General features: G+C 42.4%; 1 protein-coding gene across 1 annotated transcript in view; it reads right to left on the reverse strand.

The window, feature by feature from the left end:
- Positions 1-8106: 8106 nt before the first annotated feature.
- The window catches only part of LOC133269126 (protein kinase C-binding protein NELL1-like), a gene marked incomplete at its 3' end in the record, with an annotated part of 178911 nt that continues 170046 nt past the window's right edge, over positions 8107-16971 (reverse strand). Inside the window, exon 14 of the mRNA XM_061453083.1 lies at positions 8107-8229. Within this exon, the coding sequence (XP_061309067.1) occupies positions 8107-8229 (123 nt within the window). The remainder of the gene's footprint in view (positions 8230-16971) is intronic.

The raw sequence follows: 16971 nt of genomic DNA on the forward strand, positions 1-16971 counted from the left end.
GACCAAAGGTTCTCCAGATTCATGATGTGCTGTGTGAAAAAGTACTTCCATGTTGGGGTGACAGTGCAGTAGTAGTACTACTATTGCCAAAACCAGTAACGGCAGTGCTCTCACTTTACACTGGGGGAAAGATGTTCATATTCAGTTTTCAGTACTGTTTGGTTATGGTCTACAGGGCATAAGAAGAATTTCATGGGTTTGGCATACTCTTGCCTTTTAATGTGCCTGTTCCATAGACATTAACCCTGAAATGGTTGCACACTATAGCTGATTTAACAAGAGAGAGAACAAGTACTGTGCTGCTGTTGCTTTTGTGCTCCTATTGCAGCAAGAGTCAAGCCCACGGTACAACAGACTTTGTGCACTTCATATTTCAAGATGCTCTCGCTAAACTGATGTTTCCCACCCACCATGAAAAAATAAGCACTTTGTTCCGAACAATAGCAGGGCAAGTTCCCAGGGCAGGCCAGGAGAGTCACAGATCTGAACAGACTGGGCTTCACACATCATAAGGGTCACAAGTTTAAAGCAGACAGTACTGCAGACCAAATGACTGAACACAATGTCTACTGCTTCCCTGTCAAAAGCAGCAAATGGGTTCTTGGAATGAAGGGTGTCTTTGAGGACTCAACTGATCATTTTTGTCCAAATTTCACATTCTAATACTACAGAAGAAGGAAAAGAGTACTAGTTTGGGTAACATGAATGAATCATTCTAGTAACATTAGAAAGTCTCCTCTTGATTTCAGGAGACTTTGGGTTGGGATCCTCAAGGGGTTCCGTAAGAAAGACCTGGGAAGTGATACACCTACCGCAGACAGAAGGACCTCTTCCATGAGATGGTCTCTAACAGTGTAGGAAATGAATTCAGTATATGGTGCAGACATTAACTATAATGTAAAACCCCCATATTTTGGCTTTTACTAACTACTTCTTTAACAACCAAAAAAAAAAGAGAGAGAGAGAAAGGAATCAATGTTGAAATAGTCCCAAGTTCCTGTACAACCCAGCTTTACTGACCAAGAGGTCATGGAGAACATGCCTATTAATGTGTCATCACCTTATAATTCTTTTGTACATGCCCTATAGGACCGGGATCCGAGAGCGAGCTGCTGATTTAAACAGATGGGAACCAAAGCAATGGGAGACAATAAGCGAGTGAGTCAACCAGAGAAATTCCTGTTCAGAATCTGAACCTGGGAACCCTCACAGACATTGTGAACAGGTCTACTGTGCCCTTTGGACTCACTCATATAAGCAGAAAATCCTGTCAGATTAAGTTTTAAAGTATTTCAGATAACTACAGCATTTTCTTCCTTTCACACACACAACAGTTACTCTGGACTGAAGCACTTCTTCAGCAAGCAACAAATCAGTGCTACACTCTTTCCAAATCAGCTCTAAATCCAGAGCACTGACACAATTTGTGACAGCAAAGAGATGAGGATCTGAATTCTGACAAGTTACCTTAATCATGGGTTTTAAATGAGCTATTTTCATAACTGATGTGCATTCTAAATCATCTTGGACAATCTCTCACACAGAACAGGATCCAATCAGCAGGAAATATTGTGCCCTTAGAAAGGCTGTAGAATTGGACTGCATAGGGGTAGAAATGTAGAGCTTAGCTCTTAGTACAAAAATAACAGGGCCTGAAATTCAGCATCTCACACAACTACATCTGGGTGATGAGGTTTTATGGGCAAGAAAACAGTATCATAAATCACTTCACTGAAATCATTACAGTCCAAAACCAAACCAAGAGCAACATTAGGAGTGAAGGAGCTTAAAAAGTAACTTCAAATAACATACAGAGGCAATTTATAGAACTCAAAATCCACACACAAACGTAGCAACTGTAATGAATGTACCACGATCTCATCATGAAAAAATAGTGTTTTATATTAAAATTGCAATATTTTGTTATTTTTATCAATACGGTGGACTTAAGGCTATAGAAAATTTGATGGCTTCAGTCATTTTGTCTTGATTCTGAGTTCAACCATGCTGGTTTTAGAATGAAAAACCTGAAAGATTTATAATTGCACTGTTGTATAACTATATACTGGTTTGAAATGATTCAATCAGTCACATCTACAATGCTTCACTCAACCAGTGTGACTATTCTGTGTCTTACACTTGCTGTGGTATCTTGCACATGTGCCAGGTGACACTAAAATGCACATCAATACACTCATTTGCTTTGTCAGTGGTTTATTCACTATGTATTACGGATAAAAACCTACACAAAGCTCAAGACTGAAGAATGAAGATGAGAATCTCAGCATGAGTCAAAGCTCCCTTATTCTTTCATGAGACTTGTGAATCTTACACCAAACCAGCAACTAAAACTGTGATGAGGCATATCAACCGTTCAAAGCCTTACAGCTTCAAAATATCAAAGGCTATAGGGGAAGACACGTTTGCTGCTTTGCACTTTAGTCTTGGCCTACATACTATTCATAACCCACTCCAATGCTCCATAAAAGCTTTCAACTCCCCACCAGCAGACACACATACATGAAAAAACATAAACCTAAGTGACAGTCAGTTACCTTACAGTGGTCTGATATGCTTTAATATCAAGATACTAGCACATCTGACCGTCTCACACTGCTGGCATTTAAAGTTAATCTATCTTAGCATTGCTGATGTCAATGTAAAAGGGACACAAAAGCAGCAACCCAGCACAGAAATAACCCAAGAGACTGATCTTTTTCTTTTTTTTCTTCTTCAGCTCTTACTAAAACTACTCTTTTTCATATCAGGTGAAACTTCAGAAGAGATGAACATTTCTTTGGTTTTAGTCATCTATTTCCTACACTATTACTATCCTGCCTACACACAAGAATATAGGCAACTTCTTTCATGAGCTGGTCTGTCAGATTATTAAATAGATTACAGAGGAAGAATCACTTTAGAAAAAAATACCTGCTTGGAAACAAAGAAACCTGCAACGGAAGAAAGCTCTCAGACTGCCTTTTGTTAAAACAACATGTTCATCAATTACCATTTGTTAAGGCCAAATTACTCACATCAAAGCAGCAATTTTCAAGCCTGTGACATACTCAGACCACCAGTAAACATTCTGAGTGTACTATGAATAATGACTCCATGTGATCATTCCCATTACCTTATAAAAACAGTAAGATTATCTGTTCAAAACATGGTTACTTTGCATATCAGATTTCCCATGAGAGAGACACCAGAAGAGATTAGCAAACACACTTCATCCATGCTTCAGAAGAATTGCTGCTGTTTACCACTGAACTATATTCAAGGCCACTTCTGTTTTTCTGATCATCTATAAGGACTACTATGGGCAGAAAATATACATTAAAACAAACATTTGGAACAAAACTCCAAGAGCTGGGGCAAGGCTTGTGTATCAAATCCAGGTTTCCTCATACAACAGAAAACAACTGATGGCAACGGGAACCTTGATGGTGACTCGCACATTGTTCATGCACAGAAGTCAGCTCAAGAGCCCCTACATGATCTGGTGGGTGGCATCAGGGTTGGTTGGCTTGTTTTAGAGCATTTAATCTCAAATGTCATCAGTTATTTTAGGAAACTTGCTGATGTTTTAATATACTTGGCTGCGGTACAAGGCACAAGCCCTGTAATTAACTTCTGCTAAACTGTGTCCATCCCACAGCAAATCTTCTTCAGCTCCCATCTCACTAAGGTAAAGTAGCTCGTGGAGCACAAGGTCCCTCATGTTTTGACAAATGGCACATCCCATTTCCACACATCACTTCCACAGCATGTGCGCCCTGGGTTCAGCAGTAGCAGTCATTTTTCTCCTTCTTGGTAGCTGGTGCAATGCTGTGTTTTTGACTTTCAGCCTGGGAACAACATTGATAACACAGACGTTTTTAGTTGTTGCTAAGTAATGTTTACTCTGACCAAGGACTTTGTGAGCCTCATGCTCTGCCAGGGAGGAGGGGAAGCCGGGAGGAAGCAGAGACAGGACACCTGACCCAAACTAGCCAAAGAGGTATTCCTTACCACAGCACGTCATGCCCAGTATATAAACTGGGGGCAGTTACCCAGAAGAGCTAGATCACTGCTCGGGTCGGGCTGGGGATCAGTCGGCAGGTGGTGAGGTGTTGTATTCTCTCCCTTTGTTATTTCGCTTATCATTGTTATTACTGGTGGTAGCAGTAGTGATTTGTGTTATACCTTAGTTACTGGACTGTTCTTATCTCAACCCGTGGATTTACTTTCTTTTGATTCTCCTCCCCATCCCTCCGGGAGCCGGGGGGGTAAGAGGGGCAGAGTGAGTGAGTGGCTGCGTGGTTCTGGGTTGCCAGCTGGGCTTAAACAACAATGTGCAACACAGCTGCCGAGAGGAACTAGAACCAGAACTTCTCAAGGCAAAAAAGCAGAGAAAGACATTTCCCTGCACACATTTCCCAGCCTCCCAGATTCAAAGCCTGCCAAGATGTCACACACACAGCAACAGGACACAGACCAAGAGCCTTTAGAGCCTAAATATGCTATTTATCTCTCTTCATGATCCCCAGTTCTCCAGTCAGAGTCATGACAGGGAGTTTTACTCATTTTCTACATGATGGAATTTTACTTTTGCACACACAGCCCTGTCCATAGGTGACAGGCTATTCATAAACCTGGTTGTCCCAGGAAACTAAGATTTCTTTCACCAAACCATTGCCACTAAACACTGATTTCCTACCAGGTCTATCCCAACAGGCATGCTGCAAAGTCCTGTGTTATCCTACACAGTCATTAAGCCATCACACTTGCTTCTGTTTTCTTTTTCCTTTAAACTAAAACATTCAGTTGCTAAACCAATATTTATCACCTCTCACTTCTACCCTAAGTTCAGCCTTTTTGCTGCACCATCAAATCCTATCCTGAAGTTGAGTGAAATTGCTCCAATTGTCTTTATTCCACGCTCACCTGTGAATGCTGTAATTTACACGGAATCTGCGAAAGGGCATGGCATGAGTCTCCCGTTACCCACCTACAACTTCTCATTCCCAAATCACTCCTGGTTATTTTCACTTTTTATCCAGCGTCTCCTTCACAGAAACAAGCAACTTCAATCTGTAGATTCAGCATTCCTCAATTCAACTAGTTATACCTCTGTCCTCTGCCTTTCATGCTGTAATTTCTTCCAGCAAAGATCTCCCTGTATTACTTCTCATTTTCTGAACCAATCCTAAAATATAACCTGTCTAATTCTGTCAAATTTCCTAATGGTGCTGGCACAGCCTTATCCTGCCCTATCATTTCAGGTCACCTCAGCCTCAGCCTCAGTCTGTGCTTATCTACTGCCAAAATTTCAGTGTCTTTCTGAGGTGCTAAAGGATGCTTCTTGCACCAAAATTGAGAATGACCACAGGAGGGAAGTCTTATTTCTCTCTATTATATTGGCTCACTGTCTGTATACTGTTAACTGTGCATTTATAAAGATTTTCTTGTGTTCATCTCCACTACTCTTTCCGTTTTTATGTCACTTAAGCTCTGAGAGTAGCTATTTTAATGCAGAAGTGCATTTGGTCTCAGTCTGCGTCTTTTCCATCACCTTCCTTCCTGACAGTTTCCACATCTGGTTTGACACAATCCAGTCTTTAATTTGAGAGTCTGTTCTAGAAGCAATTCCTTATGCATGAAATTTGGTTTTCTACTCAACAAGTGTGACAACCTGATTATACTGACTTTTTAAAAACATATTTGCTTTCCTCTTCCCCATTTGTTTTGTTATTCTTTCTAAACCCCCAGCAACCACCACATTCCTCTCCAGATCATTTCTGTCCTTTTTATTTCTCCACACTGGTCATAAAAAAATGCAAACATCCCAAATTCCTGCCAGTCATTTCTTTATCTTTACCTGTAGTTCACCAGGCAATTTAATTTAACTATGCATATGTTTTCTTCTCTAAAATACAAATAACAGTAGGGTGGGGTTTTTATAAAGATTATCACAGTGCTATCCACTAAAGTCAAAGAGGAATGTTACTCTGATTTTCGTTTTTAGAACATTGCTAAAATGGATTGTTGAAATAGACTGTAGGATTAGGCACAAAGCCAGTCCTTTTCTCTCATCATAAACTTATTTTTCTTTTTATCTGTTTGCTAGACAGTATTAATAAGATTTCATATTGAACTATAAAGATAAGTTATTTCAGTAGCAGTTGTATTCTATATGTACACATTCATAACATACAGGGATTTATCAGTCACTTACAGATGACTCAAGGAGGAGGGAAATGTTCAGCATATCTTCAGATGGTATTACATTAACTTATCACCTGGGCTTTTATCTGGTTTTTTCCTACCTCTACTGCCTGAAGATAAAACTCCCAAATTACTACAAGGCATCATAAGCAGTCTGTAGTTGTCCAGACATGCTCACACCTCTTTCCATGTGCCAACCCTGGCACTTGTGCAAAAAAACCCATATGACTGCTAACAGATAACATATTGCCGTGGTAAAACAGAGGCAAAAGTGGTGTTTGTGGTGCTACCACGGGCAGAATAAGAACATATCTGTCGTGGTTTAAACCCTAGCCAGACAGCTTGTTCACTCACTCCCAGTGAGTGGTGCCGGGCTGAGAGCAATCGAGGGCACACCACCACCCCCCCACTACCCCCCCAGGGCTCTCCCTTTCCCTGCTCCCAGAGGAATGGGGAGAAGGATCGAAAAAGTGCAACTCCCACGGGTTGAGACAAGAACAGTCCAGCAACCAATGTACAACACAAATCACCACCGCTACTACCAACTACAACAATGATAAGAGAAAATAACAAGGGAAGAGAATACAATACCACCGGCCAAGAAACGAGTCCCACCTGGAAGCCCGTGTCCTTCCGGGTAACTCCCAGTTACCCCCCACCCTGGGCATGACGTGCTGTGGTATGGAATACCTCTTTGGTCAGTTTGGGTCAGGTGTCCTGTCTCTGCTTCCTCCCGGCTTCCCCTCCTCCCTGGCAGAGCATGAGCCTCACAGAGTCCTTGGTCAGGGTAAACATCACTTAGCAACAACCGAAAACATCGGTATCACCAGCACTGTTCCCAGGCTGGAAGTCAAAACACAGCTGCACCAGCTACCACAAAGGAGAAACATGACTGCTACTGCTGAACCCAGGACATTATCTTACACTAGCAGTCCAAGTGACCACAGAGCCACAGGATGAGAAAATCAGACTGCTACTTTACATTGAGTGGTTTATCACTTAACAAAATGTTCACAGTTCTAACATTAGCTAGTTTGCAACAGTATCTATCCCATGCAGTGCCAGATTATTGTTATCCCTGGTGACCTGAATTATTATTAGACTGCAAAGCCCTTCCTAATTCTCTTTTCAATTTATGCTTCCCAGTCAGAATACCAGAACACACTCTGTTTCCTCTATTTCCCCTTACACCTATCTCAAAAGGCAGCTAAAAAGATTTAAAGATTTAAAACCAAAACACATCTATTTTGATGTGAGTAGTCAAATGAAAACCAAATGATGTTAGCATAAAAGACAATTACTCTTAATTTAAAGGGCATCTGATTAAACAGGGAGATTTAGGTCAGATATAATGAAGTTCTTCTCTGTGAGGGTGGTGAGGTGCTGGCACAGGTTGCCGAGAGAAGCTGGGGCTGCCCCATCCCTGGCAGTGTTCAAGGCCTGTTTGGACAGGACTTGAAGCAACCTGGTCTAGTGGAAGGTATCCCCGCCTATGGTCGGGTATTGGAATTGGACGACCTTTAAGGTCTCTTTCAATCCAAACCATTCCAGGATTCTATGATAACTTTTAAAAGCTAGAGGTGACAGCACATACCATCCACAGTTTATAAAGCAATTAACACCATTTCAAAGCTGATTGATACTAGCACAAATGACAGTATACAGTGACAGTAAATGAGAAGGGGGTTTGAGCATTCCAAAACATATATCTCCTTGTTGCTAAGAATTTATGTTCAAATCCATTCCCATCACCTCCATCCATACTCCATTTGCCAGCTGATAAATCTTACAGCGCGTCATTGACAGAAAGCAGCCATCATAAATTATCAGAACATGGGTGACTGTCAGAAATCATAACTAGAGCTGCTGCTCTGCCATGTTCCTCAAGTGCAGCCTCACCTTGGCAGATGGTCCCATTCCCCACGTATCCGGGTTTGCAGGTGCAGCTGTGTCCCCTCACAGTGTTGGTGCAGATAGCGTTCTCATCACAGCTCTGGTGCCGGCTGCCACACTCATCATGCTCTGCATGGGGGGAAGTAAAAGAATAACAAGTTACAGGCAATGCAGTGAGCTCTGAAGCGTGGCAGCTGTGGCAGCTGAAAACCAAGAGGAATGACAAGGTTGCCCCAACGGGAGCTTGGCATTGGAGTCAGTGACTGGCCTGGTCTAGTTAGGAAACCCTGCAGCATGTGCATAGTGACACTGGAGCACTGAGGTTCAAACCAGGAACAAAGAACTGGTGAGCAGGCAAAGTACAACCATGCCGAAGACCCATCACAGAAAAATATCTGCGGTGTAGACTCACTTTTACAGCAGTGTCCATCACCAACAGTGAGAAGCATAAATACAGGATAAGTGAACCCAAGAGGAGCCCTAACAGCGCACCCTTTAAACACACAGCTCAGTTGTCAGTGACACACGCTGAGCTCCTTCTCTAACAGCACATAACATCTGACATTTTTAGAGCACCGTTCATAGCATCAAACCCCAAAAAGGCTCCCAGAGCAATGGGCCAGATGTTTCTTTCATCCAGCAACTTGAACTACTGCCACTGAGCCTAATTTGCTGCAGCTCCTGCACTTTGCTACACTTTGTTCTGGCAAAGCGGCAGTCAGAGGTGGCAGGCAACTGACCCTGGAGTTTATCACTGATTTCTGCAATTGCTATCAGTTTCCCTCCTGCAGTAGGATTGCAGAAAGAAAACTGGAATATTTCACACTTTTTCACTGGTGGATTTACAGTTTTGTTCTGTGGAATCAAAAGGATGCAGTAAAACTCCTTAAAACCATACAAAGGATAAGAGACAATCAAAAATCAGCATCTGGAATCCTCCTCCGTAGTCTTCATTTATGCAATTGAAACCATCAAGCTGTGAGGAAAAATGTATCCCTTTCTGGAATGAAAGATTTGCTGAAATACAGCAGTGAATAAAGGATGTTCAAAGGATTACAGACTAAATTTAGCCTTCTACAGACCACAGACAGAGGTAGTGCTTTTAAATCATGAGCAAAACACTCATTTTTACAGACTCTGAATTAAGCCCTTTGGAAGAACCTCTCCACTAAGAGCAACAGGATCAGAGGCTTTGCTAGGGTCAAGTTAAGCTCCACAATGCCCTCACTTTGCTATAGGGTAGAATGACAGCCCCTTTCAAGATAACTCAAGAGAAATATGAATTTGAATGGTGGATTCCAAGGAACCCTCTAAACCAAATACTTCTGCAACACTGTTGATAACTATTTGCAGAACATGTCCCCGACATATGTTTTCTAGTTTTCAAATGCATTTGACAACAGAATAATATGGATTGTAACTATTCTCTTTGAAAGAACATCAAAGTGATAGAACAACATATGCTCACTCTTTGCTTTAAGCAAGAAACTCTCATACACACTCATTCCAAGGTGCCTGGCTTCAGCTGATAAATGCAGCTTACATTTACGCTATTAGTCCATGCTGGTCCAGAGCTCTGCTTAGGAATTCCCCTCAGCTCTTCGCCAGTTTTCAGACACCTCGTCCTCTGAATGCCAGGCTGCTTCACAGGCTGCCTGCTCTCTCCTTCATATTTGAATGACCTGTACCACAGCCTGAATCTTACCATTCTGGTCTCAGGGTGCTCAGAGTCAGACAGAAAATCTTCCAGGGAAGTGCTTAGCAGGCAGTTGAAGCTGAATGCTGCTTTCTTTTAAGAGATACCCTCTCCATAATGTCTCCCTAGTTACTACCATTAGTTTGCATGTGTTTGTATTCAGATTAAACTGAAAATGCTTTTGTGACAAACTCCTACACAGACAACAACATTCCTACTCAAACAATTGCCAAAATTAGCTGATTACCTGCTCAGCACTTCAGCTATCAACAAAAGATTTCCCAGCGCTAAAGTGTTTTGCCAAAATACACATGGGATTGTACTCTGCTGTGTTGTTGTAGGACTTGTAAATCAGCACATTTACCACTCCCGCAGATGTACAGATGTGACAATATCAGAAGAGTGAGCCCTGATAAAGCTGCTTTGCCACAATCACACTGAAAACAGACGTCAGGTTTTCTCTCAACTGATATAATGTGAAGATTTAGGAACAAATCTGAACATTAGAACATCCTTCCTGGGACATCCTGATGCTGCCAGCACAAGGAGGACTGAGGTAAATGTATCTGCATGAGGAATCCCAAGATTTCTTAGCAGAAATAGAGCTGCAACAATGGGAACTTTTAAGTTTTCCCTGGTGTGGAGATGTCTATAGATGATGCTGCTACATGCCCAATAAGAATGAGAATGCATTGTTTTTCTGCAAGGTACGAAAAAACTTTCAGTCCCAATGGAAAAATCCTTAAGATTCTGTCAGTTGGGAGTTAGCTCCAGTTTCCTTCTCCCTCACAAGAGACCATCCTTTGGAGCACTTGGCGTTCACATTGGGAAGAGAGCACGGGAAGTGAGCTCATGTTTTGTCTAAACGCAAAGGAGACTATGACTAATTTCAAAGAACATCACCCATTCCAGCACTTCAGGCAGAATCTGCTGCTCCTTTAATGTTCTGGTAAATATTATGAGACTGACAGCAATCAAACACTGGAAGAGAAGGACACTGAAACAAGTGAAAGGAGTCACAAACAGCATCATTCCAAAGCACCAATGAGGTGAGAGCTGAGACAAAAATCTCAAAAGTCTTATCTTCCCTTGACTATTTCCTTTTCAGCTGAAAGTGAGAAGCACAGGAAAGAGGACTTGAAAAAGTCTTCTTTATTTTATACCCACACACATATATACACGTAGATGTAAATAAATATGCTGCCATGCTCAGGAATGAAACTGTCAACATTAAGTGTGAATGAAGTCATCCATCACTCTGTGACTTCTATTTGTTATATTATACAGACAAAAGGAGCTTACAAACAAAGACAAAAAGAACTGGCAGCTTGCTAAGAAGGACAGTACTGTGGGATGAAATTTCTTGACCCAAAACTCATTCCCCTGGATTAGTAATATCCATTTCAGAAAACATGTACCATTTCAGAAGAAGAGTTACAACAGCAACACCACTCTTTGGTTACAAGCAAGTATCTTGCTTATGAAATCTCTGAAAATTAGCTTCAGCGTTAGCATTCCTATTACTCAGGAATCCTGGTCATTGCCACCTCTAATTAATTCCATGCTTTGTCAGTGGTAAAGACACAACATCAGCTGCTTTCTTGTACCTCTGGTATCCTCTATGAAGTGAGGATATCACAAGAAGAATCAAATATCAATGCCTGGATTACCTTCTACTTAATCTATTTTCCCTACAAGCAGACATGAGGTATATGAAAAGACACATCATCTCTGAAGCTTCAGCTCATCTGTCCCTGTTTCGAAGCCAGCAAGTCACAGCTAATACACAAAATACACATTTAAACCTATTTGCATAAAAACCTTCTAGAATTCCCAAAAGCTTTCATGAACTTTTCCCAAAATCCTCAAGAGTATCTTATTTTCGTTGAACCTGAATCAGGCCAGCTTGTAAAGCAAAGACTATGAAGTCCATTCTTTCCCCAGCATTTATCTGAGCACTCGGAAGATCACTGGGTGGAAGAAATTAGTCCTCCTTTTATGAAAACCTATCCTCGCCACCAGTGTGGTCTGACTCAGTGCAATCATGACCTGTATCAACTGTGGGTGTCCTCTATGCACACATTAAGCTGTGTTATGATTTAGAAGAGCTAAGGCCTTCACAGACTCATAGAAGTGTTTGGGTTGGAAGGGACCTTAAAGTTCTTCCAGTTCCAAACCCCCGCCACAGACAGAGACACCTTCCACTAGACCAGGCTGCTCCAAGCCCCGTCCACACTGGTCTTGAGCACTGCCAGAGATGAGGCAGCCACAGTTCTCTGGGCAACCTGTGCCAGTGCCTCAGCACCCTCACAGGAAAGAACTTCTGCCTAATGTCTCATCTCACTCTCCCCTCTGTCAGGTTAAAGCCATTCCCCCTCGTCCTGTCCCTACAGGCCCTTGTCCAAGGCCCATCTCCAGGTTTCTTGTAGCCCCTTTAGGCGCTGGAAGCTGCTCTAAGGTCTCCCCTTAAGAAGCCTTCTCTTCTCCAGGCTGAACAAGCCCAGCTCTCTCAGCCTGCCTTCAGTGCAGAGCTGCTCCAGCCTGTAGAACATCTCTTATTTTAAACCAAAATCTCTAAAGAAAACTTGTGTGTGAAGAAGGTGTCACTGGAAAGTCAGCTCTGGGTAACTGCTTGCCTTGGCAAACTGAAACTGCGTCAACTTGAACCAATGCCCACTCTGACAGCACTGCAGCTCTGGGACACTGATGTTTACGCATGTGGGTAGTGTTACATGACGGCACGTGCACAGTGGCTGAAGTATCACAGTTGTCTCTGCTTTGTTCACAGGGAACCCAACAAAACTCAAGTTTATCTTGATGATTAGAATACCCAGGAGTGTCCGACAGAATCCATTCAGTACCACATGGCCTTACAGAGATAACAATCACAGAAAGCAAAGTTAATTCCCCAGAAAATAGTTTCTGGTGGATTGGTAGTTGCACATCCTATTATAAGAAGCACCAATGCATCTTAGAAATAGCAGAAAACCTGAACATAGACTATTCATGTAATCACAATGATTTTAGGGCACACACAAGTATCTTCTTTTTCCTGAAATCCCAGAGAAGAAACCAGTCACAGTAGAATAGGAAAACACAGACTGTCCCCTGATGAAGTCTCAGTAACATGAAATGAGTAAGAAACTGCTGAAATAAGTGCAATTATCAGAGTGCCATAGAGAGCTATGACTACCCTGTAACCCCCCACTGCTGTGCCTGCTTGAGGCAGAGGCACCCCAACCAAGCCAACACCACAGCACACCAACTTCTGCAGCATCAGCAGCCAAAAATGACTACGGGCACAGGTAAAAAACAACAGCTGGCAAGTACCTGGCACAGCAGAATACCAAGAACATGACTAAATTCCACACTGCCGACAGAACATTGCCTCTGCTAGCAACTGCAGTAGCTGCACCTTGAGCAACAGCAGAATCATCAGTCATGATGCATGTCATCTGTGAAGCCACTGGGTCAAATTTTGAACAGACCTTTAGCTTTCTTCAAAGCACAGGTTCCTCTTTAAGCTGACGAAGTGTCTGCAGGCTGTACAGCTCCTGCACACCTCCAATATTCAGCAGCTCCTACATTAACATGTAACCTGCTGATGGCTGAGCACTTCAAGTATAAACAGGAATATTCCAACAAGGACAAAATAGTAAGCGACCCTCAGGTACCCTTATTTCTGTAACATCTTCCATATTCTTACTCGTTTAACCAAATCTTACTGAGGAATGACATAATTGTTTTGTGATACTTGAAAAATACGTTCTGTGATGGGCTATGCAGAGCTGGAAGAATGCAGCAGGAAAAGCAGGAAAAGGGGGGGTGGGGAGAGTGGCACACAAAGATGTTCTCTGCCTGAGGTAATGTATTGTGCATAAAGCCACCCACACCATATTGCAAAACTGTTTGTAAGTAAAAACAACCACATATAAATCATTCAGAACACATGCAAAGTAAAAAAGGGATTTGTTTGGCATGGATTTATACAGACAGATGCACAAATACCCAAACGCATAAATAAACAATTACAGGTAAATACATATTTTCTCTGTTCCTGTGTAAACGAAATGGAGTGTTTGGGAAAGGTTCCAGGCAGCTCTGACAATGAGCATCAGAAGAACTGTCAGTAATCAAAGATGGCCCATTTCTGTACTTTGAAGTTTTGAGTATTATGAATATCCACATTTTTACTAAAGAGATCTTTTCAATGAACTCTTTCTCCATTATACAGGAGGAAGATGGCCTTGGCTTATACTTTGTGTGGGTATTTTTTAAAATGCATTTTTCAGAGCCACTGAAGAATTTCCAGGATGCTTCTGCTTTCCCATGCTGAAAGAGATACCACCATTGGACTTACTGGATTTGGATGGGCTCTAAAGGCAGAATCTATCCAGACCCCCCGTATATGCTTGGAATACCTCAAGTGTTTGTAGTGTTGCACACTTGGTCTAAAATATTTCATATAAAATTAGAACCATAGATTGAAAATATGCAGCAACCAACAAATAGTAAACCTGAGAACCTTTTGGTCAAGAGTCATAACTAACTGTAGCATCAGGATCACCTTCCCTGCACAGTTCAAAACCCCATACTGGATTTCAAACTTAGGATTCCTAAAATGTACATTTGACATAGGATCTATTTTATCTTCATTCCCTTTAAATAAGGATGCTCTTCAAAAAAGGCCCAACATTGGCATGCAATTACTGGAGACATAACCCATGGAATGGTATTTCACCACAGCTATTCTTAGTTCTCCTTACAAGAAAAGGCCCCAGTTTAAACATGCTTACAAGATGGAAACTATTTTCTTATTATTAGGGTCTTCTTCAATTAGTTCCTCAAAGCCTTCATACTTGAATAATAAAACATTCCTCTTTGGAAAACACCATCCAAAGATACTATTTGTATTGATTCTGACTTTTACAGCACTGAAAGGAAATCTAAGTTGTTCTCTACACTGATGAGATGACAGTCACCTTCTGGTGTATATAACCACAAAGGCAGCAAACACTTCCATACACTATGAGCCTGACAATAGAGAGGCAACTCACTGACGGAACAGTGGTCCATCAGCTGCTCCCATTGTTTATGAACACAGAGGCCATTTGTATGGAATCCAGGCCCTAATGTAAAATTAATCAGCTCTCTAGCAACAGTCAAGCAACAGCCTTTGGAAACTCAGAAAGGAGAAAGCCATCTCTTCAAGTTCTTTTAAAAGGAAGCAATGCTTTATTGCATGGCATTAGGATTTGGATGTCCATGTAACAACTATGGCTTTCAAAAGAAGAGATTAAAAAACTGAATTTGGGAAGAATTGTGGACTGAGTGGAATCAGGATTTCAGTTCCTGAGTTCTGATAAAACAAAAGGGATGGCTTTAAAAGAGACAAAATAAAGGGAAGCATCATTCAGAACACACAGGAAGAATCTGTGCCAGCAAACCAGGGCACATGAAAGGCAACAAGGTGCTTGGTGACAGCCAGCATGGCTTCACTGAGGGGAAATCCTGCCTGACCAATTTGGTGGCCTTCTATGAATGGGCTACAGAACTGATGGACAGGGGTAGAGCAGTTGATGCCATCTACCTGGACTTGTGCAAAGCGTTCGACACTGTCCCACACAACATCCTTGCCTCTAAATTGGAGAGACATCAATTTGATGGATGGACCACTCGGTGGATAAAGAACTGGCTGGATGGCTGCACACAAAGAGTTGTGGTCAATGGCTCAATGTCCGGCTGGAGACCAGTAACGAGTGGTGTCCCTCAGGGATCGGTGTTGGGACCAGTCTTGTTCAACATCTTCGTCACTGACATGGACAGTGGGATTGAGTGCGCCCTCAGCAAGTTTGCCGATGACACCAAGCTGTGTGGCTCACTTGATACGCTGTAGGGAAGGAATGCCATCCAGAGGGGACCTTGACACACTTGTGAGGTGGGCTGATGCCAACCTTATGAAGTTTAACCATGCCAAGTGCAAGGTCCTACACCTGGGTCGGAGCAATCCCAGGCACAGCTACAGGTTGGGCAGAGAAGAGATTCAGAGCAGCCCTGCGGAGAAAGACTTGGGGGTGTTGGTCAATGAGAAAATGAACATGAGCCGGCTTCCGTGTGTGCTTGCAGCCCAGAAAGCCAACCGTATCCTGGGCTGCATCAAAAGGAGCATGACCAGCAGGTCAAAGGAGGTGATCCTGCCCCTCTACTCTGCTCTTGTGAGACCTCACTTGGAGTATTGTGTGCAGTTCTGGTGTCCTCAACATAAAAAGGACATGGAACTGTTAGAACAAGTCCAGAGAAGTGCCACGAGAATGATCAGGGGACTGGAGCACCTCCCGTATGAAGACAGGGTGAGGAAGTTGGGGCTGTTCAGCCTGGAGAAGAGAAGGCTGCGTGGAGACCTCATAGCAGCCTTCCAGTATCTGAAGGGGGCCTATAGGGATGCTGGGGAGAGAGTCTTCATTAGAGACTGTAGTGACAGGACAAGGGGTAACGGGTTAAATCTTAAACAAGGGAAATTCTTTCCTGTTAGGGTGGTGAGGCACTGGAATGGGTTCCCCAGGGAGGTTGTGAATGCTCCATCCCTGGCAGTGTTCAAGACCAGGTTGGACAAGGCCTTGGGTGGTATGGTTTAGTGTGAGGTGTCCCTGCCCATGGCAGGGAGGTTGGAACTAGATGATCTTAAGGTCCTTTCCAACCCTAACTATTCTATGATTCTGTGATTCTATGAATTAGAAACAAGCTGCACACATCAAACAAGGAATGACACTGCAGATAGGAAGCTGGTGACAGATAACAGCTAATTGCAAACCCACACAACCCTCGGGGTGGGAAGAAATCTCTATTTTCCCCTACATACAAAAACTAAAGAAACAAAGTCAAGTCTATTTATGCCATTCAGAACTTCAGACGTACAAGCTCACACTGTCCATTTCCACACAGAAACAGGAAGGAGGAACATGGCGCAGAACAGAAAAGCTGTTCCTTGACATAAAGACATGCTGCAACTTCAGCCTTATGAGGAGTTAAACATGCAAATACTGCAGAAATACCAGATTTTCCATTCTTTCAATAGGAAATTACTTTTTTGTAATTTATGACACAACGAACAGCTCCTGGTGTTAAACATAAAATTATTTAGACTACATTCTCAAAGAGTAGACACAGGCTACTCA

Source organism: Pezoporus flaviventris, unplaced genomic scaffold (genome assembly GCF_033815535.1).
Source record: "Pezoporus flaviventris isolate CSIRO_AGI_PZ_B2104156 unplaced genomic scaffold, CSIRO_AGI_Pfla_v1 ptg000014l, whole genome shotgun sequence".
NCBI classification, from domain to species: Eukaryota; Metazoa; Chordata; class Aves; order Psittaciformes; family Psittacidae; genus Pezoporus; species Pezoporus flaviventris.